Here is a 27,789-nt window from a genome sequence, read left to right as displayed (position 1 = left end):
GTATTCATTACGCTGTCAAGATAAACTGCTTACAGGCTGAATGTAGCACTATAGTGGATTATATTTCCCCTTTAGCCTGCTGGGATTAGTGCAAACATATTTGCAAGAATAACACCTCCAGCCTACATATCATTTGAAAGCATGGGTACCGGGACAGCTTAAAATACCCTTACTATAGGATGCACCATATTAATCTGTAACATAGTTATGCTACACTGCAATATAAAGACAGGGCTACTTAGGGCTAAACAACACAGGAGATTTTGATCAGGTTATGCGAGTCAGATTTTATCTACAGAATCCGATTCCCATAGCTTTTCTGTTAAGTTGACGCAGATAACGTTAGATGGTGTGTTTTATTTATGCATGTACATCCGACATTAAGGGGCAGATTTATCAAAGGTCGAGGTGAAGTTTCGAATTGAAAAACTTTGAATTTCGAGCTATTTTTTGTGTACTTCGATTCGAATTTGAAAAAACTTCGAAATTCGAATGTCAAATTTTTTTTGGAAGTACTCTTTAAAACTTCGACCATTCGCCACCTAAAAGCTGCCGAAGTGCTGTTTTAGCCTATGGGGGACCTCCTAGAACCTGTATGGAGGCAATTGGGGGAGTTTGGGAGATCGAAGGTCGAAGTTAAAAAAAACTTCAAATCAAAGTACGATCGTATGATTCGAAGTATGATTGTACGATTCGAAGTAGGCCGAATTCGGCACACTTCGACCCCAAAAAAACTTCGACCTATTTTTGAATTCGAAGTTCGAAGTTTTTTTTTTAACTTCGACCTTCGATAAATATGCCTCTAAATGTATTTCAATGAAGAAACAAAGTCTGTCAGACACTATCAGATTTCATCTAGTCAGGCGAAGATGCAGCACGCACATCTCACTGTTGTGTTGTTTTTGTTGTTTGATTTTTGTATCAGTCCAATACTGTTGATCCAACACCAACCTACAAAATCTCCATGTAGTTTAGCCCTTAAAATGCAAACACTACTGACCTATAGACCAAAGCAAGTATATTCAGCATTGTAGCAACATCTGGGTGATCATGTCCAGAGGTCTTTTCCAGGTCTTCAAGAGCTTGCTTGCAGAGGGGTACAGCAACTTCATACCTTCCCTGTGAAGCATACTGAATCACCAGATTATGGAGAGTCCTTAATCGTGCAGGAATTTCATAACCACCTTGCTGGGCAGCAGCTGCTGCACTACTGTGCTGCTGTTGTACTGCAGAAAATGAGAACAATGAGAATATATATATATATATATATCTCTCCTGTCCTATGCAAAGCTACTTACAACAAGAAATCAATTTTTAAAAACAAGGATATTATGAAATGAAGGCTTCCGTTTCACCTTCCCACACTTACACACGCACTAACTAAATTAAAACAATGTGAACAGCAATTTTGTAGGAAGGAGGAGTGTCTTGATAGATTCCTCTGACCCATTCTCTTATATAAAGTCAACCAAACCCCATAACTGACATGATCGTTTAACAGGTTTGCATCACTCAAAAATGTAAGCATTTCTTTGTATTATAATCCAGTGTTGATGGATTAATGTGATGGTTGCAATCTTTGGGTGGAAACTATGGTCTGACATTGTCTTCACATATTCACTGCCATTAATCCTTATATAAAAAGCTAGAAGGAACATTGATGGCATTTCCTGCACTTACTGCCTGGGCCTTGATCATCGTCATCATTTGGGAACAGATCATCCAAAGGTTCCTTGGAGGAATCACTATCTTTATCATCCTGAAAAAACAAAACAGCAGTAAGATCAGTAAGTACAGGTATCTAATTTGGGACCTGACGTTTTCTGTTAATGTAAAGCACTACTACATACCATGGAAGAAAACAAACCAACAAAAAACACCTTTTCACCACTGGAAAGTTTTTGTTTTTTATTCAGGTTAATGTCAGGTATTACCGCTCTGCCTGAGGAACACATAGCATGCCAGGCAGATATCCATACAACACCACTCACTAGAGCATTTCTGGGCAGAGGTCTGTCCCGGTTCAGTCACAAACATTTTCCATAAACGGATATGAAAATTGGTGTAAGGTAGAGAGAGCATTTTGACCACCTAATGAAAGTGTTGGCCAAAACATCATCATGTCTGACATTAATCTTATTATTAAAAAAAAAAAATTGTGCATTTAAAAAAAGGAATCTATGTAAATAGGCACTACTATATTTCCAATATTTACTCTCACTTAAAAAGAATACATTTTCCCCCTCATATAAACTACATTTCATTTAATAATGAGAATATGGCTAAATTATGAATTGGAAGGAAGGGTGCACAACACTTTTTTTTTTTATTTTTTGCACTTTGCATTCCGTCAATTAGTTGCCACAAGTCTGTTCTGTCTCAGAGCAAAAAGACCAGTGACTGCTCCCATGAATACAGTACTTCCCAAGTTTGGAATTTATGGTGGAATATAGGGAAAAAACACTTAGACATCTGCCCTCCGGTACTAACTTGTGTGTCTATCGAACGTGCAAGCTAGGGAGTGGCAGCAGACAGAGGTCCCAGAGGGGGCCTGCACTTAATGTCTGCCCTATGGAAAATGATATCTTATTTTACAGAGTTAAAAAAAAATCTAGCTAAAAAACATGCATTCAAATAAACTAAACACATGCAAGAATGGAAAATTAGAGGAAGCTGAAGTTAAAGTACATACAGATGGGGAAATATCATCATCATATTTTTTCAGCTGATTCATAAATTCTAAATGTTTTTTCTCCTCCTCAAGTTGGGCCACAGACTGTTCACTCCTCTGCAACTTCTGCTGGGTGTTAGCCAACTCATCACGTAGCCACTGGTTTTCCTGGCAAAGGCGCCGGACTTGTGCTCTCAACTTCTGCTTCTCAGACTCAACCGCATTCAAGTGGTTTGACAAAGCCATCATTACCTGTCAAATACCATTAGCAAAAATTAAGTCTAAATATTAATTCAATCTGCAAAGAGCATGTTGCAACATTTATTTGCATGTACATTTGACAATTTTTTTTGCATTTTCAGCTGCCCTTTAAAGCACATAAATGTACTGGTACTAATAGTGAAAGTTCCCACCCATGCAATTATATTCTTTAATAACAAAATTAAATTATAATCAGTGCTCAGTAATTTGTCACGACTGCAGCTTGTGTATTCTAAAAAAAAATACTACCCCTTGTTGAAAAATATATTAATTTTACATTTATTAATATACAGTATTATTAGAAGTCACTTTGGTGTTCCATGACCTTTATATAGTCATGGAACTCATTGGTGACTCATAATATTCTAATATTTGACAAAGGGGGCACATTATACCCATGTAAACTTTCACCTATCACATTCAAACAACAATGAGCAACTCTTACTTAACTATCAGTGAAGCCATCGGCATTTCTTTATAATTGTTATAATAGCACTGATAATTGTATAACAATCCCAAGTCTTAAAGAAACTTGAATTTAAGAATTATTTAGTGGAGCCCTGCCCAATGCCTGCTCCCTATACTTAGGGAAATATGCCATCAAGCTGTGCCATTTCCCACAAAGGACAAAGACTCACCACATTTGTAGGATGGCCCATAAATAGTACCAGATTTAAACTTATTCCATTAGTTTATTTATGTCCCCTACCTGTGCTTCACTCAGCCCGAGTTCCAACATTTCTAAAGATTTGCGGATCATGTTGGATTTCTCTTCCACCAAGTTGCTCTCGTCATCTTTCTTTAAACACTTCAGTGTTTCCAATAAGCTCTGTAGAATGGAATTGTGCTCATTTTTCAATGCCTCCAGTCCTTGGATCACTTGCTTGGTCTTAGAAATAATCTCATCCTGAGTCAGTTTCTCCAACTTTTCTTCCTTAAGGTACACCATTGTGGACATGTTGTCATACATTCTGAAAAAGAATGAAAAGATAAGATGAAAACACAACTGGTGATAAAGGTGCTGGTAAACGGAGACTAAAGATGTTTTGCATTGATATTTACTTTATTTCTAAGTAAAAAGTTCTTAAAATGACTTTCTACTTTCACACAGATGGACATTCCGATTTAATTACATTATCTGTGTCCATATCAATCCTTACCCTAGTCTTGTTGGCTTAGGAAATTGCCAAAAAGCAGTAAGCACTAGCTTAGATTCTCTTTGGAGGGGAAGCCCCTAGGACTGAGTTTGCAAGAAGCTAATCTCCTTTTCAAGGCCATTGCCAGATGCTGGTATCCGCCTTTGCCTGTGCCTGCACCTGGATCCATTGTGTTGACCCGGGTGCAGTGACACAGAGCAGATTGTCAACAGAAACAGGCAAGTATGCATGTTGTCCCTAAAATCCAGTCCTTCTGCCTGAACTCGTGGGCAATGCAATAGTTCTGGGTACAGACACAGGGAAAGGCTGAACTTTCTAACACTCATCTCTCTGATTCTGCAAAAATACGAATAGAAGAAATAGCATCTTATGATTCTGGCAATTCCAAATTAATGGAAATAATGTTAAATCACACTAGCCAAATATAGGGCTCATTTACAAAAGCAGGGGACAGACACAAACAACCATGTTTTTATGCACCACACTTTGCACGCAGAAGCAAAAAACTGTATATATCGACTGTTTAAAGAAGGCCTTAAAAGAGATACGGACACTAAAAATTAAACCTTTTTGTCACATCATCTATCACATTGTCTTTGTATGCTATTTATAATTTTGCCCGATGCTTTTATATTATTTATCTGATCCCCATGTTCCTTTATGAGGGGGGCTGTCAGGTTGGCAAAACAGTCAGGTTTAGGAACATCAAGTAACAATTTCTTACAAAAACAAGCCTATCAGCAAATAATGATCACTATGACCTATAGGTAACTTCTAATACTATAAATGTACTTTAATATTTTAAGAAGTATTTTTTTTAGTGTCGGTATCACTTTAAATACTGGGCTGCCTTGTGTTTGACAGCACTGCACTCTGCACCTTGATCCAGTTCAATGTATAGAGCTGCATGTTTGCACCCATTTTGTGCCTGGGGCAATGGTAAATATGGTATCCTGTGTATCCTGCTAAACAAGATTATTTAAAAAAAATGCATGCCTTGCCTTAACAAGACAAAAAACTTTTGTTGTAAAAAAATCATTTCAAAATGTTCTTCGGTATAATTTGCATTATTAACAGTTTCTTACTTTCTCCTAACTAGAGAAGCATTTTCTATTTTTGCTATGCTTTATAATTATGTGATGAAACAGTAGAGGAAGAAAAAAAGGAAATAAACCTAAGCAAATTCAAAGAGCTGGGGAGAAAAGTGCTGAACTTTTGCGTTTGCTAAAATACAAGTCTATACAACAATGCTGGCACATTTAAGGGAATACTGCCTATAAAAACATAAGCTTATTGTTTTAAGGAAGGAGGAGGATTCATGCATTCCATAAGCAAAATGAGAATTATGAAAATCTCTCTGCAGCTCGGAAATTATAACTAATCATCATTTATTTGAACTCTGCGATTCTCAAATTGCCAAGAGAGGCTAAATTATTTTTTATAAAATGTTTATTTAAACAACTTGGATTTTTATCTAGTCAAATTATTATTTTGTAATATAAAATAAAAAATGTAATTACAACTTAACCTGATTTTAAAAATTACAACAAATTCCTAAGCAAAACCTACAAGAGGAATCTTCTCTTTTCAAAACGAAAAGGGAAATCAAAATAAAAGCAACAGCACGGCTGATGGCACACGGGTTTATTTTCACTGGGGTAGTGCCTAAAACCACCACTGACACCTCCCATTCACTTGAATGGTAAAAGAATGTCTGCCAGTATTCAAGCTTTTTAGTCCTAAAATGCTCAGCATTTTTAAGCTGAAACTGGCGAGTACTGGTGCTGATAGGGACTTTCCATTCAGGAGAATTCAGACCTACAGATTCAGAAGATTTTATTTATCACATACAGTAAATGCATAAACTTTAACATGCTGAAATCAGGGTACCCCAAAAAAACATGCTTCACCAAGTGGAAACAACTTTTTTTATATGTGAATGTAACAAACATGTTAAAGCATTTCAGCATGAGGTGCAATCATTCTGGAGTAACAATCAGTAACTGGAGGGCTGGAGTATATTGCAGGGTTAGTACTGTATATATTTACCCAAAAGGTAGACCATGATATACTAGCAAATCTTGAACATTAGATCAGAGGCACTGAGGTGACGCACTATGACACAATAACTTTGTTAATATAAGACCCCTGCACTGGACACCACTGATCTAGTACAGGTATGGGATCCATTATATGTAAACTTGTTATCCAGAATTACAGGAAGGCCATCTTCTACAGACTCCATTAAAATTATATAAACCAATATTTTTAAACATAATTTATTTTTCTCTGTACAGGTATGGGATCCGTTATCTGGAAACCTGTTATCCAGAAAGCTCTGACTAGCAAACCATTTCCTTAGCAAAATAGCCAGAGACAAGTCCTCACAACATGAGGTTCAAGTCAGACTAGTCATTGGGTGACCTCCATATCTGCAACCGTCATCACATGATCAGTGAGAGCTTGTGAATTATTAGCCATCCAGCTGCTAAGCTAATGCTGCACAAAGTCATAAGTGATTTTCCTAAAGAAATAACATGTCACATTAGCCTTAGAGAATAATAATGCAGCAGGATGGTGGGACAATGGATTTCCATCTGAAATTAAACTCTCAGCGGCATAAATAGCATATTATGTTCTATTGTTTACAAGCTCTATAGTTTACAGATATAATGGTTTAAAGGGATTGTTCGCCTTTGAGTTAACTTTTCATATAATGTAGAGAGTAATATTCTGAGGCAATCCTTAACTGGTTTTCATTTTTGTATTTTTTGTAAATTTGTATTTAGCTTTTTGTTCAGCAATTTCCCAGTCTGGTTGCTAGGGTCGAAAATTACCCTCCAACCATGCATTCATTTGAATGAGAAACTGGAATATGAATAGGAGAGGCCTGAATAGAAAGAGGAGTAAAAAAAAAAGTAGCAATAACCATAGATTTGTAGCCTTACAGAGCATTTGTTTTTCTAGATGGGTCAGTGCCCCCCGCCTCCATTTGAAAGAGTCAGAAGTAAAAGGCAAATAATTAATAAGCTATAAAAAAAAAAATAATAATGAAGACCAATTGAAAAGTTGCTTAAGATAGTCTTGCGCGGAACCAATTTCTAAGACCCAGACCTGACCCAAACCTGCAACCCAAACCGAAACCTGCATTTTTACCCACTTTGATACGCAACTGCCTTATCCGCAACCCGCCGACCTCCATCAAACAGGAAGTGATGGTGCTGCAAACCAGAAGTGACGTCATCAAAAGTGGGCAGGACAGAAACGACTTTTTTAAAACTTTAAAAGGAGTAAAATATAGATAAGAAATTTAGATGAGACCTGCAACCCGTGGGTATACCCGCATCTGAAAATCCTCCCCTCGTTTCGCAGGGTGCCTGCTTTTTTGTTGGTAACCCGCTGGTACCCGACCTGCTGCAGGACTCTAGCTTAGGATTTACCATTCTTTAACATACTTAAATTAACATAAAGGTGAACCACCCCATTAATTACTGGCAGACACTATAACATATTTATTGCTTTTATTATGAACTTTGCAAAAATGCAAGCATTACATACAGGACAAAGTCTCTTGTTCAGAAAACTGAATGTAATGATACAATGTAAACAAGAAGGTTTGGTCTATGAATTTTTAATCCTTTTACTGATGGCTGTACCAGTCAAGAGCAGGATCAGAGCACAATTACTATGTATCAAACAAAAACTTGGAAAAATAGAATAGGGGTTAAAATGAAAGCTAACTTTCATTTTAACAGAATTACATTTCCATAGCACAGAATAATACAAAACCCTGTACAGCAACCTTTAAAAGGTACAATGTGGAAGTGAAAGTGCTGAACCAGCACCAAAACAAAATGCTACGAACTTCTGTATAACATTGGCCCTTTAGTTTGTAGCAGTTATGTTTCATCTCTTTCCTTAAAAAATTCTGTTCAACAAACCAAATATTTTAAAATGGCTGCTACATAGTTTCAGATAAAATAACCAATAATGGTTTGTTAGTAGGGTCCATGTCCTAGGGTCACTGCCCACTGGCAATAGGGACCACGTAACAAAAACTGAACTTTTCTAAGATATTTCCTTTTTCCCCCAGCCAAACAAAGGGACAAGCCATCTTGCAGTAGATGGTTTCAGGAAGAGTCTTCTGCTGCACATTCGCTGAATCTTCCTTTCAAAGCATTTATCATATTGGCTGGCTATACGAATCATAATATGCAAAATGAGGATGGGAGAGACAATGCATGTGAGTAGCACTAGATCAGGGGTCTGCAACCCGCAGCTCTGGAGCCTCATGCGGCTCTTTATCCTCCTGCCCTCGGTCTTGCGGCTTTGCTGTCTTATGGCTTTGTCATCTATAAAGCCCTGACACCTGCTAGCGGCTTCTTGAGTGTGTGACTGCTGTAAGATAATGGTTAGCTTACCACAGTAGCACACTCAGGAAGCCGCCAGCAAGTGAGAGGGCTGTATAGTCATCCCAGGAGTGACAAGGGGTCGCACACTCAAGACATAACATCGACCCATCCCTGCTGAACATATCCTCATTCACAAGGAGGAGTCAGCCCAATCTTGAAATTGAACTGGCCGACATAGCGGATAAAGAATTATGGTTATAGTAGTCCAAGTTCAAAAGCCTGACAGCAGATCCCTGAAGAAATCACTCAACAGAAGGGGAACTCTCGCTAAAGAGCACAAGTGGAATGATATTGAAAACCTCCCCAAACCCGACAAACTTGTTTTTAAAACATGGAGTGCCATTCCCGACATGTATATGAACATGAAAAAGTATGCATTTGGAGTCCTGTCTATCTTTGGCTTAACATATGCAAGCAAGTTTTCTCGAACATGAACGTCAGAAAATCCAAATATCAATCCCACTTAAGAAATGAGAGCCTACAGTCATGTGTGAAGATCAAAGTCACATCTTACAGCCCCAACATAGGGAAAATCAGCATGGAGCTTCAGAAACAGAAGTCACATTAAACAGATGAGAACACTTGCATTTAATAGGGCTATTCAGTGTTTAATTTATTTCAATGTAGGCCTACACATGCACACTGCATTTTTGTTTGTTGTATTCTGTTGTTGTAAAAGTTAAAAAAAAAAGATTAAAACCATTAAAAGTTTCTGCTCCGGGCGTGGTCTGCATGGCTGGCTGAACGGACGTGTGTTCCAGAGCTCCGCGCCTTTTATCCTGCAAGATCCTAGGGAAATCTTTGGGGAGTCCCCAAAACTTCTATCTGGGGTACCCCACATACAGCACCCATGATGGGAGGCAACAGAACCCAAAAAGCGCGCTCTGAGGCTGCTGCGAAGTTGGAGCAATATGCACGGAATGCTCCTCAAGATGGCGGAGCCTCCCCGCCTCGTGAGGAAGGAGCCACGGCGCCAGTAACAGTGCTCCAGGATCAGTCAGTACAACTCCTGCTAAACGCAATCACTGACTGTAGAGCGGCCTTATCCTCCAAAATCGAAGAGGTTAAAACAGACCTGTCTCTCCTGAGAGCTGACCTTCACACGCTGCGGGAAAGAACAACCGATGCTGAGCAGCGGATCTCCAGATTGGAGGATATATGTAATCCTCTGACGCAGCAAATACAAGACCTTAGGGCCCAAAACATCGGGCTCAGCTCCAAACTGGATGATTATGAGAACCGGCAGCGCAGAAACAACGTCCGGGTGATCGGTCTCCCAGAGAAAGTGGAGGGGGAAGACCCTGCGCGATTTATGGAGCAATGGCTCCGGGAGCAACTTCCAGGGGCCGCCCTCTCCCCTCAGTTTGTTGTGGAGCGTGCTCACCGGGTGCCTGCTAGGCCGCTGCCCCCTGGGGCCCCGCCGAGGCCTTTCCTCTTCAAGCTCCTGAACTACAGAGATCGTGACGAGGTCTTGCGAGCCGCTCGCCAACAACCCCAGCTAACCTATCAGAATACCCGGATTCACCTATTCCCGGATTACTCTGCGGACCTCCAGAAAGTGCGTGCAGCATTTATTGGTGTCAAACGCAGGCTGCGGGAAGCAAACCTCACATACGCAATGTTATACCCGGCCAAATTGCGAGTACAAGCTGATGGCAAAGCGCAATTCTTTACAACGCCACAGGCGGCATCGGAGTGGCTGGACACTCGGGGCCTTCGTAATCTGCAGGTGGAGGACCGCCATTAGGGAGATGTGAGTACGTTATCTTGTCCAACCCAGGCCGGTGCCCCCTAAGGTCATAGACCTACAGCTGGCGGGCGCCCCTCCCCCCAATCTACCGTTATATGTGCTGGCCTCTGTTTCTATTGCTTACGCCCACGTCTCAGCCGAGGCTATGGAGCTGGGAATAATGTATTAGCCAGGACTGGGGTGGCGGAGTATTGGGTGGTGGCCTGATCTTCTCCCACACACGGCCTATCCATCCTACTTTTTTCTCTGAATTTAGAGGACTATGCGTATGTGGGACTGCCAGCTTCACTATCTTTTGCGGAATGGGCCAAAGTTTGGAACTCTGGATTCTAACATGGGCCTATGAGTGCACACGTGAGGGCGGGGGGCGCTGTTTTGGCCCTCGTGGGTTGTGACCGAGCCCGTACTGCAGCCTGGCCCCCCGAGGCCCGCAATTGCCTTAGGACTTTTGCAGACTCCAGGAACTTAACCGGACGGTCTCCAGGGGAGGGTGTGCTGAATGTTATGTTTTGTTGTTGCTGTTGCTCCTACTGTTAATATGCTACTGGTTGCTTCAATTGCTGTTTGGGTGGTGGGCTGGGTACCCCGTATATTACTGCGATAGGCACCAGGAACCTCAGACACCCGGGTGGGCTGGAGGTTTCGCTAAGACCCCCTCACACAGTTTTTCGCCTCCCTGCTGCTGGGTTGCCTCGTATGTAGTGCCGAAGGGGCTGCTCTCTTAACCCAAAGATGACCTATCAAACTAGCGGAGGCTGGTTGGAGCCAACTGACCACTTCCTGTAACCAAGTTAGGTGCTCAAGTTATGGGATCAGAGACCTGCCAAGTTGCCCGGCAGGTAGGGAAGTTCGACGGGAATGTAAGTAGTTTTTGTTCATGTTACCCCCCTATCCCATCCCCATCCCCACTAACAGGTACATGGCCTCCTTTCGGTACATTTCTCATCAGCATCACTGATTCCACTACAGTTTGCAATGGAGTCACTTAGTATTATGTCTTGGAATGTCAGGGGTTTAAATACGAGGTTTAAACGTGCCCTGGTATTTGATTACGTGAGGAAGCACTCACCCCATATCTTAATGATGCAGGAGACGCACTTGGTAGGACAGCGGTTGCTGGCCCTTTAAAGGCCTTGGGTAGCGCATATGTATAACTCCACCTTTTCCACGCATGCTCGAGGCACCTCTATCCTAATCAGGAAAAATCTACCTGCTGACTTACTTCATCTTACGACGGACCAGTATGGTAGATTTGTTGTACTGTCCCTACTCATAGCAAACAAGCCTATTAACCTAATTAGTTTATATGCCCCTCCGCCTTTGGCATCCTCGCTGTTTGGCCAGGGTAGTAATCACCAGGTCTGACACCCAATAGCGCCCGTATGTATTATGGGGGATTTTAATGCAACAATGGCGGCGGATAGGGACAGGCTCAACAACATCTCACCGCATAGTCCCAAGCTGTCGCAGTGGGCAGAGGCCATGCAACTAACTGATATATGGCGTTGGAAAAACCCTGAAGAGAGAGTGTTCTCATGCTATTCTGCCACGCACAACACCATGTCCAGAATAGACCTGGCCCTTGCTTCCAGCGACTTACTGCCATATGTGCGAACAGCGCAATATTTACCCCGTGGTGTCTCTGATCACGCTCCCCTGTTAGTCACGCTAGGACTACTCTCCCCTAGGGAGGCCAAACCTTGGAGATTATCCCCATTGTGGCTGGCCAATGCCGCAGTGGCGGAGGCATCAGCTAAGGCTGTAGCGGAATACTGGGACCTAAACACTGCATCTGCAGCCCCTCCTGTGGTGTGGGATGCTTTTAAGGCCACAATGAGAGGTACCCTTATCGGTGCCGTAGCGGGTGCTAGAGCCACAGCTGCTGGGGAAATCCAGGCAACACAAAATGCTTCATCTAGGGCAGAGGCCCAATATATAGCAGACCCCTCCACTCCCAACCTCCAGGTGTATAAAGCAGCACAGGCTGAACTGGAAAGGGCTAGAATTAAAGCGACTAGGAAGAAGTTGTTGTATGCCACCCAGCGCACCTTTGACAAAGGGGAAAAAAATGGGAAATTGCTGGCCTATCTGGCATCCACACAATCTGTCTCTATGGCAGTTCCCAGGATCCGGATGGCCTCAGGGGACATAGCCACAGATCCCAATAGCATTGCTGAAGTGTTCTCCACCTATTATCAGGACATATACACTACGCAAACTACTAACGACTACTCCCAGCTAAGCAGGTACCTTGACAGTATACCCATTCCTAGACTCTCACATGATCTGAGAGAGGTGCTGAATGCCCCGATCGCTGTGAGTGAGGTCTCACTGGCCATTAACTCTATGCCCGCCAACAAGGCACCAGGTCCCGATGGCTTCCCGGCCGAGTGGTACAAGATTAATGCAGATGTCATAATTCCGCATCTACACAGCACCATTAGTGATGCAATGGCCCGGGGTTCCCTCCCACTCTCCTACCGTGAGGCCACGATAGTGCTCATCGCTAAGGAGGGCAAAGACCCACAGCTGCCCGGTTCATACAGGCCGATTTCCCTACTAAATGTGGACACTAAAATCATGGCCAAAATATTGGCTAATAGGCTGAAGCTTGTCATAGCTGAGATAATACATTCAGATCAATCTGGATTTATGCCAGAGAGATCGACAGATATTAATATTAGGAGACTTTACACTAATATACTTGCAGTGCATAGGGAAGTAGGCTCAAGGGTGGTGGTCTCTTTGGATGCGGCCAAGGCATTCGACTCGGTCGAATGGTCGTATCTGTGGGAAGTAATGGCGCGGTTTGGCCTAGGTGACCGGTTCATCGCATGGGTGCGACTCCTGTATCATGACCCCCAAGCCCGCATCAGTGTCAATAATGTACTGTCACGCGGTTTTTCGCCTAAGCCGTGGCACTCGCCAGGGATGTCCCCTCTCGCCATTGCTCTTCGCCTTGGCGATTGAGCCAATGGCCATTTTAATACGCACTGCTCCCAATATTGTAGGCTTACACTTGGGTAGGGTGGAGGAGCGTATCTCTTTATATGCTGATGATGTGCTATTGTACTTGCGTGACCCTGGCCCATCGCTACAGTCAACGTTAGCAATTATAGATGAATTTGGAGGATACTCAGGTCTGCACATGAACTGGGAGAAGTCTAGCATCTTCCCGATAGATGAAGGCATCGACCCCTCTAGCTACCCTCCATCTCCCCTGAGATGGGTAAGCTCCTTCAGGTACTTGGGCGTTGTGGTGGTGCGGGATAGCGCTAAATATACGGAACTCAACCTTACCCCGATTACCGACAGTATGGCGATCAAACTTAAGCAATGGGGGAACCTTCCTCTGACTACATGGGGGAGGATCAACTTGATAAAAATGATATATCTGCCAAAATTTTTGTACATCCTTCACAATTCTCCTATGTACATCCCTAAAACTGTATTCCACCAGATTGAGCAACTGCAGTCCTCGTTCATTTGGGGAAACAAATCTCCGAGATTTGCTAAAACCAAGTTAAAGGCCCCAATTAATGAAGGGGGACTGGGTTTCCCAGACCTACAATTTTATTTTCTGGCCTCTCAATTATACTATGTAGGTTGGTGGCTTGTGCCAGACCCCAATAATCCTAACTTTCAATTACAAGCTACGTTGGCAGGGTCGGTTGAATCCCTAAAGTATATAATTTATAGGAAAGCAGCAGACCTGCGGGTACGTCACCCGATTCTCACCACTCCCCACAAGGTTTGGACTGTGGCTCTACGGCTTGCTCGCCTAGGGAACCCACTACTCGCACTTGATCTGCCCCTTTGGGGAAACTCAAACCTCCCCCACTTCCAACAACTATTGACATATATGTGCTGGCCAAAAGTTGGGATCAAAACTCTGGGCGATGTAGCACCAGAAGGACATTTGCTCAATAGGGAACAATTGCTACTAGCTCGTCCTGGAGTCCAAATTCACCCCATAGTATATCAACAATTTAGGCATGCCTTTGTTACGCAATTTGCGTCGCCCAGAGTGACCCTGATCACATCTTCCCTCTTAGAGGTCCTTCGATCGCCAAACCAAAAGAAACTGGTTGCTAATCTCTATGGGAAATTGCTATCTACAATCCCCTCACCATTCGCCAAGGCGTATGCGTCTTGGCATGTGGATATCCCCACTTTGACAGAGGAGGAGTGGGAGGAGGGCACAGATAAGGCGTATCAGTTTCTTATTGCCACTAGAGACAGACTTATCCAATTCAAAACATTACATAGAATACATATCACACCATTACGCTTGAGCCGCATGGGAGAGGTGGCTAAGTCCTATTGCCCGAAGTGTCGCCAGCATGAGGCTGGCTACATTCATATGGTATGGAGTTGTCCTCAAATCAATAAATACTGGGCTGGTGTTATGTCCCATATACAAGACAAAACCACCTTCCCCAAGATAATGTCTCCACAAGTCTGTATACTGGGGGTGATAGATGAGATTGTCCCCCTAAATGCCAAGAGAGACCTATGGCGTTCACTATTGTTCTATGCGAGAAAAGCTTTGTTTATGAAATGGTTGGACCCTAAGCCGCCCTCCCTTCAGTTTTGGCTGGACCTTGTAGATAAAAATCTCCCACTTATACAACTGACGTACCTAGCTAGAGGGTGCCCGAACAAATATGGGAAGATCTGGGATGCATGGACTGAGGCCAACTCTTAGCGCATACCAAGGTTTGCTAGGGACTCATTGATTGTATCCAACCCTGTCTCAACTGTATGGATGTGTACTGCGTTTTGTCTGTAAGTACTGCTGTATGCTGTGACATAAACTGTGATTAGATTGTACCTGGAACCCCCCCCCTTCTTTCCTTCTGTAACCCCCCCATTTTTTTTTTTTCTTTTGGAAATTAAAAATAAACACTGTTAAAAAAAAAAAAACATTAAAAGTTTCTAAGCTGTGTGTTATGTTTTGCGGCAATTGTGCAGAGAGTATTTGGGGGGTTGCCGTACCCTCTTACACTGTGCACCAGGCTATCTGAACAAAAGAAGGAGTGTGCTCAGCTTTACTTTGTTCCAGTTATGTTTTGCGGCTCCAGACTATTTTTCTTTAGTGGAAGAGCGGGCAAAATGGCTCTTTTGATAGTAAAGGTTGCTGACCCCTGCACTAGATGCTTGCACTAACCTGGCTATACTGGGAAGAAGGGAGGAAAAAGAACCCCCTTTTGGCTCGGTAAGCACACTCTTTGAAAAGAGAAATGTCTGTTAAATAGTCGCTATGGTCAAATGCTTATTTATTTTGGCCATAGTGTCAGTATAGTTGATGGACAAATCGTACATTTAAACTATCATTTCAAGATAATCTTGGTCTCAAGATAAAGAAAAGATCTTATAAAAATCTTTACATACTACACAAGATTAGTATAGTGATGGCAAGCAAAAAAACATCAATTCACTATGCTAATAAAAGCAAGTAAGCTGGAAATCAATAATAAATCTGTCCAATTTGATGGGCCAAACTGGTTCTATGTGACTATGTAAGCGGATCATTGTTCAGTCCTCTACTCACAAAATCACATGCAAACAAATCATTAATAATTGCTCAAAACTGGAAATGAAGCTAACGAAGCACACTGACTCATGTAAGAACCGATTAGACTTCTGAATGGGCGATCCCACATTCTTGTCAACCAGAACTTTTAGATGACTCTTATTTGGAGCATGCTTGTAACTAAAACAGCACAGGCAGATGTTGGCAAGTCTGTAATCAGAAACATGCATCAGACTGTGGAGGTCATTTACAAGGGCACTAATGACATAATACAAAATAATTAGAAATTTGCTTTAATATTTCTCTCAACTAGTGACTTTTTTGGGTGACTACAGTGATACAAATCTAAATTATGATAGTTTATTTATATACTGTAAATATGAATACTGTAAATATATTAAGCAGTGCTTTAAATACACATTACAGATCATGCATAACGGTTCCTGTCCCAACAGAGATTACAATCTAAGGAGCCTCTTAGAAATATATTGTCAAGTGACCTGCCTGTATGTTTTTTTGAGTGTGGGAAGAACACAAATACTGTCAGGAAGGTGCTCCATGAATGTTTTTGTGAGCAGGGCTCTTTTTTATTCTGTTTGTCAGGTGCATTCTGATTTATATTTTTACAGTAAGACCCAGTTTGTCAGTACACACATTCTTTTGCATGTCTTGTCGATAAAAATATTTCAATTACTGCTGAAAAATAGCCTTAGCATAAAAAAAAGTAGGAAACCATACCTTAAACATGATAAATGAAACCTATAATTAACAGATATTTTATAATACCTGTACATATACAAATATATAAAGTACAATATTAAATTAAATTAACAGTTTGTTTGCACTGTCACTTCTACTACATGCAATTTACCCACTTGCCATTTGTTATTTACATGCATGGGTAGCTGTAGCAAGGTCACCAGTCCATATATACAGCACATTTCTTTCAGCAATATCATGAAGAAAGCCATCCTGCTGCTCCTGTATTGCCCTTATGTGCCCTGCGTGCATGCTTGTCAACACTGCCACTTTTTATTATTGTCAAACCTATATATTTGCCTGTGGCTCTGTTTTGTTTTGTATATTATATTTTTTTCATTGAAAAATAAAAATAAAAAAAATAAAATAAAGGAGATGCTACATAATACATTGTCTGCAAATGGTAAATCTTTCGAACATCTGAAAGATCTCAACAATGACTGCCCCCACAGCAGCTTATTTTTATAAACTATGGTAGTCTTTCTGTAGCAAACACACAGCTTTTACCAGTGCATGCTAACAGTACCTTATATTTTAATTTACTTTGATACACTTTCATTTTTCTAAGGGGCAGATTTATTAAGGGTCGAAGTGAAAATTCAATTTAGAACTTTTGAATTTTTTTTTGTGAATTATCCAAACTCGATTTGAGTTTTAATTCAAATTAGAATTTCTAGATTTATCATAATCTGTCCCTTTAAGAACTAGAAGTCGACTATTCGCCACCTAAAACCTGTCGAAATATTGTATAAGTCAATGGGAGAGGTCCAGGGATCAATATGGTGATGTTTGCAGCCTTCCTGACATTCAAGTTTTTATCAGGGAAACTCGAATCGAGTTTTTTTCTAATACGAACATAGTTTTTCTAATTCGAATCGAGTTTTTCTAATATGAATCGAATTCAAATTGAGTTTTCGGGTCTTTTCAATTCGACTGAGCTGAGAAAATTTGATTTTATTAATAAATTTGGATTGGTCGAATTTATGGGAGTTTAAAAAAAAAAACTAAAAAAAAAAAAAAACTCACATGAATTCGAAATTCGACCCTTGATAAATGTGCCTCCTAGGGGCAAATTCACTAAACGAGGAAGCGCCAAATGACGAAGCACCTAACGCTAGCATAGCGCATTTCCGTTAATTCGCCGATTCACTAACGGATGCTGCCGTAAATTCGCTAGTGTTACTTCGCACCCTTACGCCTGGCGAATTTGCGCAACGGACATATCTACGCAAATTCACTGACGCGCAAATTATTCTGAACGCTACCTTTTACGCCAGACTTCCTTCGCCACTATACAGTGGGCACATGTGTAGGGCAAAATAAAAAATTTATTTGCTGTTTTGAAGGTTTCCCAGGCTTGTGTAGTGCTGCTACATATACCTCCATTGTAACTTCAATTTGTCGCCGTATGTAAATTAAGCATCGCTAGCGTAACTTTGCTTTGCAAATTAACGCTAGCGCAACTTCGAAACCTTACACTTCCCCTGAGCGCAACTTCGGATTTTAGCGAATTTGCCTATCGCTGGCGAAAATACGCCTGGCGAATTGCGGACGTTGGCGCAACTATGAATCTTAGTGAATTTGCCCCCTAGTGTTTAGTTTAAACCTTCTGGTGTTTCAGTCTAGAAACTCAATCCAGGTTCAGACTCTCAATTTGCTGCATTTTTGATACATTTCACAGCATCAGAGAAATACTACCAAATAATTGGCCGCCTGCTCAGCAGGAAAATTATTCTGCACACATAAAGTGCGGGCTAATAGAGCAATACTATTTTGGCCATACATTATATGCCACACACACCAGGAGGATTGCGACGGATATTCTAGGGCTCTAAGAATGAAAATAACTAATGGAGTTCCAGCTCTCTCACTATGCACATAAGTTTGACATTTGCATAATAAGGAGCTCCTTCCCAGTGCGGATGGCAAAATGCTTCCTAGAGGCATCTTTTATTTTTAGAAAAAAATAATGCAGGTATGGGATCCATTATCCGGAAACCCATAATCCAGAAAGCTCTGAATTATGGAAAGGCACCTCCCATAGACTTGATCCATACTAAGATATACAACTTATCCTTATTGGAGGCAAAACCAGCCTATTGGGTTTATTTTATGCTTTCATGATTTTCTAGTAAGCTGAAGGTATGAAGATCCAAATTACGGAAAGATCGATTATCCAGAAAATACCAGGTCCTAAGCATTCTGGGGTACTCTTTACCCCAACAGGAGTGTGGGCTCTATCAGCTCACAAATACTCATGGGAAACATATGGAAATAAAAAATTACCCTCAATATAAAAAAAACATTCAAGAATAAAAAAAGATTAGAAGAAACTGAAAATAAAGACAGATAGAAAAAAGTTTTGGAATTCATTAAAACATATTATTTTTGTCAATTAAGTGCACTGAAAATGAAGTTAAACGCCTAGTGCACATCTGCGTTATGATTAGTCACTCTAGTTGGTTGTGTCATAAGTTTTTAAGGGGCCAACTACGCCGAGTTCTCTTTGATCACATTGTGAGTTGCAACTGTCTTGTTTTAGGTAGCACATAGTTGCAACTGGTCTAGATTTACACTGAGATCAGTTGGTCAGCTTGTGTTTAGGACTGGTTTTTCAGCTAAAAAGTGCCTAGTTGCACTGCATATCAGTTGCATGGCAAATGCAGGTTGGGGTTTGCAGTCCCAAAAAGACGCAATAGGGCAATGCCCTCCATGCACGTGTATATGCTTCCTATTTCAATATAAGTTTTGTTTTCTTATTTTGAGATGTTAGCCAGAAGATAAAGATGTCGTCAGAAGACCTGCCACTAAATGCCAAATATATTGCTAGGCGTTGCCTGTGAAATCTACATTGTTTGTATGAAAAGGTATGCTCTTTAAAGGGTGTGACACCTTTTTTAATATACACAATGGGATTGCACTGCAGCTTTTCTCAAGCACTAAATAGAAGTAGCCCATGGGAGCTTACAAGTCAATAAACAGCCTTATTCTTGGATACTAAGATCTCCAAGAGGAACATTTTCTCTCTTTTCATACAGCAGGTTATGAAACATATTTCAAATCCATATTGCAATACATACAGTACATAAAACTACTTATTTAAATCAAGTAAAGCAGTAAACAGGGTTTTGCATTATCAATCATAGCCAAGACTCTAGCATCCCAGTCTTGTGTGTGTGTTACTGAGACGCTGCTATAGGTATGCCCTTATCGGCTCGCCACAATAATTACATAATAAGCAGTGCCCGAACACACAGCAATAAAAGGAACAACTAGAAAAAGGCAATGCTTTAAACAACATTATTGTGTGTGACACATGAGAAGTACAGGGTCCCGATGCATTGTAGCCTAAGGACTAGCAGGGTGTGTCAGATGGCTAAGGAACATGCCCACATTCAGTGGCACAAAGAGCCTCTGCAATGAAGCATGGCTACATTGATTTTCTCTCTCTTGCAAAGCTAACTGATCATTTTAAATGGTTACATCAATATGTTTCTGCAAAATCTCCTTAGAGTTAAGCACAAGCAAGCATGCACGCTGGTGAAATTGTAACTTTTAATGAGCAGCCTATAAATTCATATATATTAGACAGATCCTGCAAACGCAAAGCATAAATGACCAATGAACCTTTCTGAATCATTCCAAAAAACATAATAAAAGGTATTATATGAGCTTTAAGCTGTACAATGTCCCTGCTAATTGCTCTGAATGAACACAGGAATATAAAGAAAAGCAACTCCCACCAGATGAGGCAGGTGCTAAAGAACGATTGAGTGATGGCACTGACACGGCTAAATTCCCAAGGGGAGGGTAGGATACAAACTGTCAGGCACCTCACTGCATAACACAGATGAAGTTGTTCCATTACTGTATTGATTAGTATATATCACATATCTATATATGCAGAGCAGTACATTGATACGCATTACTAAACTATCAACCCCTTGCCATTAGTATTGATCTGCACAAATCCCATATAGCTCACAAGTGGCAAGACACAGTGGTATAACATTCTTTTGTTCTGATCCCTATTATTTAAAATAATTGGCTAGATTATCTATTTTAGAAGTCCCTTCTTTGCAACAATCAAAAAGAAACAAATAATGCAATTTTTTTCACAAAACTCAGCACCTTTGCTCTTTAAATCACAAAAATTTTTTCAAATGAAACCGAGCCATGTCTGCGAATGATCCATTTCCCATCAGCTACGGTTTCTTGTTCTGTAACTGCCAACTGCATTTGCACTAAGAACCTTTTAATGCCGTTATGCGGCCAGGGTGGCAATTGGCGACCAAGTCTGCTCCCATTAACGGCTACTTAAATTGAATAGATTGGTTAACATGGTGCCATCAGCTCTGGGAAGAGATTGCAGCATAACTTTTCAGTACTCCGTAGTTGTAGTCGCAAGGTTGTTTACTTATCGCAATATTTCATGAGCTTTTTCTAATCAAGTAATGATCAGCGGTTACCCTTGTATGAACTGCTAGATAAATAAACAACAATGGGTTGGAAATGAAAGAGAAATGCCATAAAGGTGGCCAGTTGGTAGGGCTGAATAAGTGGCAGGACCTGAGCCTGGGTGGAGGAACAATTCCATGCATGAAGCACAGGCATATTCTAGATGATGAGCTGTTGCCCATATTGTTTACATACATGCTCCACCCTCTCGGTGTCCAGCTTCCTAGCCTTTGCTTGCAGGAGAAGAAAAACACTGTTCTTACCTAGTATCAGCCCCATACAAAAGACGACAGAAGCATCACTCACTGAGACACAATGTGGATTTCCTACAAGGAGCTGATCCAATCAGTGGGAGCCCCGTGACTGCACCAAATAAAGTGCCTACCCCTCTCCATCCCCAGCATCAATGATACATCAGCATGCCCTAGCGATGCCCTCTTCCTGCCTCCTCCCCACAAAGCAGACACGAGTCTCTGGCTAGGTGAACTACAACTCTCGCAATTCCGAGACATCCACTGGATAAGCCCTCTCTAGTGACAGACAGCACCTGTCCAGTCCAGCAGCTAAGCCCGTCCCCATACCGTTCTGCGGTCCCTGTCAGTGCCGCCCGCAGCTGCCCTCCCAGAGATAATGAAGATGATGATGGAATCGAGAGGATTTCAGGGAGCCGCACCCAGTTGTCACAGTGACGCAGGCCGGGAACCCCAGGCCTTCCTAGCAAACAGCCGGGAATCCAGCGCTCATCCTCCTTCTGCTGCTGCTGCTGTCGGTGCCCGGTATCCGCCTCTGTCTGCGCCCCAATGAAAATGGCGTTCTCTCCTCCCCGCCCACAATGCACTGCGCCGGGCCATGATGTAATGCGTCAGGCCTTATAGGTGGAGCGCGCCGGGAAGTATTAGCAGCTGTCAGATATTTGTTTTTTTGGTGAACTGGGCTCACTTTTATATACTGCCAGGAAAATGGGCGAAACAGGGGCGATAAGTTTATCGGTATTACCGTTTTTAGAGCTTCCGTATGTACCTAGTCAGAAGGTTGTACGTGTGAGTCAGCTATCTGCTCATCGATTAGTGGCTGAAGGGCAGGACATGTCCGGAGAGCTGTGTGAAGCGTGTCTGTAAAAAAACAATGGCGTAACGCAGACCTTGAATAAACCAATCCATAAGACAGTGTGATCAGTCTTTTCTTCATGTATTTTAAAGATTTGCTGAAAAGTGTGTTTGCTTATCAAGGTTTTTCGTGAGAAATTCATTGATTTACATTTTATGGAGTCACTTGTGCTGCTTGCATAGGTACAGTGTGTGTAATCAAATGGTAAAGGCCTATTCCTTCTGTCTCCCAACCAGGATTCAAAATAGGTCCTGGCATTTCAAGTAAACAGAGGCCCAGACAGCCCCCATCGGCCCACTGAAAGGAAAACTATACGCCAGTGTAGGACTCTATATAAAACAGCTCAAATGTTAAACCCTGCTTCAAGTAAATACACACCTCCCAACATTTTGGGAGTAAAAAGATGGACAAAAAAATTTTTCCCGCACGTAGCGCAGCAATTTTTTGACCACACCCCTTTCTGTGGCCACACCCCCTAATTACCATGTTTGTTTTACAAAATTTGGCAGGTTATGAAAGTTTGAAAATATTTCTCCTTATCTAAACTGTGTTTTTGTGTCTCAAAATTGTTACAAAGTATCTTATTTGCACCTGTTGGCTGTTCTGGGCTCTCTGCTAACAGCCAATTAAGTGAGAAACTTTGTTTCTTTTTCTGGCTGTTCAGTGCAGAGAAAAGAGGGACTTTCCAGTACAAAAGAGGGACTGCGGGTTGAGCTGTCAAAAGAGGGACTGTCCCTCCGAAAAAGGGACAGTTGGGAGGTATGTAAATAAACCATTTTCATAATAATATACTTTTCTAGTAGTATGTGCCATTGGGTAATCATAAAAAGAAAAAGGGCCACCTCCTGGGATTGTACGATTCACGGTGCACACAAACATAACAAACAAACTATACGTTAGGTCACATGGTCACATGAGCCAATTAACAGACAGAGTTCTGTCTTTTGCTTCAACACTTCTTCCTGTTGCAGTTAGAGCTGCAGTATTTCTGGTCAGGTGATCTCTGAGATGGCTCAAGGCAAGATATGTAAAAGGACCAGATTTGCTTGGGAAGATTATTTAATATGCCACTTAATATGATGTAAACTATCTGTTGCTTAAGTGTTCATTTTGGGGGTATAGTTTTCCTTTAAAAGTCACTTTCTGTGGCAACTTACAGCAGCCCCTCTAGCATTTGCCAGAACCCACAGATTGCCAGTCCGGGCCTGCTCCAAAGACACAAGAGTCCTGGCTTTATGGCTGAGATTCTAACTATCCATAGGAATTCATATAGTAAGCTGAAGAAAACAGCCAAGCAATAATTAAAATGGGATTTTTAAAGCCATACAAGGGATAGCATTGGGGCATATTATATCTAGAGTGCAAGCAGATTTTTTGTTTGTGGCTTTTTGCCACCCCCTGGAAACTCATAAGATGCTGCCACCTGAGGCTTGTTTCTCAACTCACCTCTTGGCAGCAGCATCCCTGGCACCCTAACCAGCTTGCTTTCTCTGCAAAAATTAACCTTCAATGAGTGGAGCTAATTAGTACAACCACTGCATCCATACTTGAGTGACTGTTGTAGTTGTAAATGAGCTTTATAGTGGCTATTTTCTCTTTAAAAAGTTATAGTATGCCTACAAAGTTATACATACATAGAAGAAACCACATTTTTCTGTGTTTATGTTTTCTGTGTGCTGGGTAAAACCTGACACAGCAATTGTTGATGTAGTACACATAAACAACAAAGATATTATATTTGCAACATTTATTTCTTTAATTTTTTTATATAGACTCATTGGAAAACCCGAGGAGAACCAACAGAGTATAGATAATATAGTGTACAGTTGCCTTGCTTCATGGGTCTAAATACTCGCAATAATATAGTTCTATCCTGCAAAAATTCAATATATCTGTTGACCCAGAGGAAGGCAAAAACCCCACTTGTGTCTGTAGCCAATTTGTCACAAGAGTATAGTAATTCCTTTGTTCTTCTTCTAAGAGCCATGTCACAGGTGGTGTTTAAACCACAGTGGTGTCTGTGACTGCTTTTCATTGATAGCACCATGCTGGTGCAAAAGACCTTACCGGCAGTTGGAAAATTGCCTTGGATCAACATGCTATCTCTGTTTAAAGGGGTAGTTCACCTTTACATTAACTTTTAGTGTGGTATAGAATGGCTAATTCTAAGCAATTTTTCAATTGCTCTTAAATTGTTGTTTTTTTTTATAATGTTTTAATTATTTGCCTTCTTCTTCTGACTCTTTCCAGCTGTCAAATGAGGGTCACTGACCACATCTAAGAAACAGTTGCTCTGTAAGGCTACAAATGTATTGTAAACTCAGTGCTGTCCAATATACTGAGTTTGCTATGTTTATACAGTGGGTACACTGAGGACTGAGCACCTAGCCAAAGCAATGAGCTGGAGCAGTCTATTGTAGTTATTGCTACATTTTATAATTATTCTTTCTGTTAAGGCCCTCTCCTAGTCATATTCCAGTCAACCAGATTGCTGAAACCTCAAACTGTAGAGCTCCTGGATATAAAGCTAAATAACTCAAATAATACAGAATGAAAACCAATTGCATATTGTCTGAGTAAAATTAAAGCAAAACAAGAAAAAAAGGTGGCGGTGAAATAAAAAAGGAAAAAATATCCTGAAAGTTGCTTCTTCTTTTCTGTGTTTTTGCTATAACCAAAATGTTGCCTCTGTGCTAGCGGCTGACACAATGCAGGTTACTTGACCAGGTCCTATTCTCCTAGATGGGCAATAAGGTTATAAGAGCGTTATTATGCTGAGAGGGCTTAAAAGGATAAGTAAAACATTGCTGTGAATATTTGACTTCACAACCAGTCTACTCAAGTTCCTGTCCTCTCCTGACTCCAATAAGAGCAAGGAACAGAAACGCGAATACTTCAGATTCCACACATTATAATAGTTTAGGGCTATATGCAAAGTTTATTAGATTTCAGCTCTCCCTTAAATTAGCAGATTGCATTTTGCAATTATAAACTAAGCACATACAAGAGACTAAAGAACTAGGACTTGACAGGCATGACAAACTCATGACATTTAAATTAACTACAAAGCCTAGCATAGTCTTAATTATCAAAGTACCAATTGCCATGGGCAATTTTCTTTGATATGACAAAGGTTTTTTTTTTTTACACTAACTAAGTGTTGGTCTCATGACCAGAATTTCTTTCACAAGTGTAATCTATCACTCTGATCACTGATAATCAGTTTTTGGAAACAGGGGCTTGTAGTGCAATTGCATTGTTATGAGCGTAATCCTATATAATAAAGTTGAAGTGTCTCTGCGTCCAGTCCCTGTGTCCGTGGGATTGCGCTACTGCGCATGTGCCCCACGGACCGTCTAGCGCCCGTTAATTTAACGGGCTTAATGTCTAGTATATACATAATAGATACATATATGGGTATGGGGCCTGCCTAAAATGTTACTAAATGTTTTGCACAAATACAGACTTTTTGCACCTTTTCAGAACACTTGCATGATTGTTCTGAAATATACAGTTTTCCCTGGCAGTGAGGAAGGCAACTTACAGGGCCAGAACTAGGGGTAGGAAGAAGAGGCACTAAAATGGGGGCACTGAATAGGTACATTTTTAAAACTCTTCTGCCAACCAGGAGCCCTGGTGGATCGGTGTTTCAATACACTGTAACAAAGTTATAGTTTTTATTGACAATAAAGTAACCTTGTATCTTGTACCCTGCTTCCGTAACAGCTCTCCCCTCTTGTCACAACACCCCCGCTCGCAACAACGAGGGGCGAGTTTACTTGGTCAGCTTGGCCTTCCCCAGCTTGCACCAACGCTACAAAAAGTGGTTTCAGTGTAGTGCAGCATCTCTTCTTATTCTCCAGAGCATTATTACTTTGTTCTTTGCAGAGATGCTGCAAGACAAATTAGCAAAAAGAACATGAATCATATATGAAGTGGTTGTAGCATTGAATTCCACAGCCATCTGACCATTATCAGATCTGTCATCAAGATCTCAGCTGTTCAATCCTTTGGTCCAATGCAGCTGGTTTTCATAGTTTTCTTCTTCATAGGCAATCCCTTTACTGTAAATAGGAACAGGTGTTGGGCATGAAAATGATTAAGCTTTGAGCTGAAAATACAGAAAATAAAAGCCAATGATAAATGCTGCCAGCTACTACCTGAACATCACAAAGGGGAGCTCTCTTTTGCAAAAGTTTCATGATCCAACCCCCACTATCTTCCAAAATCCCAAGCCTATCACATTCATGTGTGATTGTCCCTTTTATTGTAATTACAAGCCTATGCTTTCATAAGATACATGTCATTGAGATACATGCTGCTTCACTGACAAATCTGCAACACATGGTCACTTATAACAGCTCTGTATAGACACAGACAACTTACAAATAGCTCTTAGCAAATGTTCTATACACTGGGGGAGTGAAATAAAATGCAAAGTTTGCCCCAGGTCTAGTAACCTAGAGAAAGCAATACTTTGTGCATTTTAGATAGATTAGTAAATGCCTTTTGCTCAATATGTTACTTGAACTGAAGAAAACATTGTGTTTTTTATTAGATTAGCCCCAAAGACTATTTGTTGGGCTGTCCTATGCCACATGCCAGTGCACTGGGACAAAGCAGTAAATGAGCTCTAGATGTAGTCCATTATTTTTAACTTTGGTTTGTAAAAGTACCTTATACTTTGATGTAGTTCGAAGGGCCCCAGGGGCAATTCCAGCCAGATCTGCATCAGATTTGTATGTTCCCTCTATGTGCATGCAGATACTCTAATTTCCTTCCAGACTCAAAAAACATACATGCAGGTTAACTGTCTATGATTTCTATTTAGGGTTCTTAGATTATGAGTATAATCTCTAATCTGAAAGTGCTATGAAATATGTCAGTATTGTACTGTATACATAAAGGATTATAATAGTAAACCTGCTGTGAAGTTAATGGGAAGTGGGTTCTGATCTGACTGATTCTTTGTCTTTCTGCCAGTATATCAGCCATCTTTCCTCAATCCACTCCCCATATTCTTTCTATATGTGTGCTGTCCCTTTTTATTAATTCCAAACTCATCTCTGATTTTACTCATACCCTTTCATTCGTCTAACACTTTTCCTGCCCATTTTGTTTTTTACTGCCTTACTGAGCTGCTGGTGCAACAGATCTTTTATAGATAGTGTGGGGGGTGGGTCACAGGTGACCCATTTGGGTGTCAAACAGTTACTGCCTTGCCTGGCTACTTTAGAATTTTAGTGACCACAGGTTAATTATTCTTTATCATGTGTGCTACAGCTTCGGTGCTGCTGCAATTGCTGCAAAATCCCAGTACAGGAAGCTGATTTCTCTAGTCGGTCTTCCTGTCAGTGCAAACGTATGTATTATGTCCAGGTTCAATTCTGGAGGCAGGACAGAAGCATTTGTCTCTCGGCCCCTCCCTCAGGATATATAGGCTTGCGCCAACTTTGTTCTCCAGTTCTTTTGTCCTGCCTTAGAGGTGAAGGACTGTAAATCCTTCTTCGTTTCTTTCTTCTGATTCCTAATTCATTTTCTTTCTGATTCAGCAATAGATGCCAACACAATTTTATCCATACAGGATGGAAGCATGCGGAACTGTCTCCCAACAATATTGATCATTCCCTCCTTGCAGGCTTATAGCAGTAAGTGGAACTGGGCAGACATGTCTGTCA

General features: G+C 41.1%; 1 protein-coding gene across 6 annotated transcripts in view; it reads right to left on the bottom strand.

Annotated features, from left to right (window-relative positions):
- klc1.L (kinesin light chain 1 L homeolog) overlaps positions 1–21,860 on the bottom strand; it is a 54,120-nt gene extending 32,260 nt beyond the window's left edge. Inside the window, exons 1-5 of one of the 6 annotated variants that reach the window (XM_018230593.2) lie at positions 21,586–21,860; positions 3,642–3,903; positions 2,693–2,923; positions 1,681–1,759; positions 1,001–1,226 (exon numbers count right to left, since the gene is read on the bottom strand). In XM_018230593.2, coding sequence (XP_018086082.1) covers positions 1,001–1,226; positions 1,681–1,759; positions 2,693–2,923; positions 3,642–3,902 — 797 coding nt within the window. In that variant the 5' untranslated portion in view covers position 3,903; positions 21,586–21,860. Of the gene's footprint in view, positions 1–1,000; positions 1,227–1,680; positions 1,760–2,692; positions 2,924–3,641; positions 3,904–21,267; positions 21,407–21,585 lie in introns of those variants that run through there. The other 5 variants (XM_018230594.2, XM_018230596.2, XM_018230597.2 and 2 more) reach the window with 5 other exon arrangements.
- Positions 21,861–27,789: the final 5,929 nt, after the last annotated feature.

The sequence above is a fragment of the Xenopus laevis genome, chromosome 8L (genome assembly GCF_017654675.1).
Source record: "Xenopus laevis strain J_2021 chromosome 8L, Xenopus_laevis_v10.1, whole genome shotgun sequence".
In the NCBI taxonomy this organism is placed as follows: Eukaryota; Metazoa; Chordata; class Amphibia; order Anura; family Pipidae; genus Xenopus; species Xenopus laevis.
The sequence above is the reverse complement of the archived record's forward strand: the minus strand, read 5'-3'. Positions and strand labels throughout refer to the sequence as shown.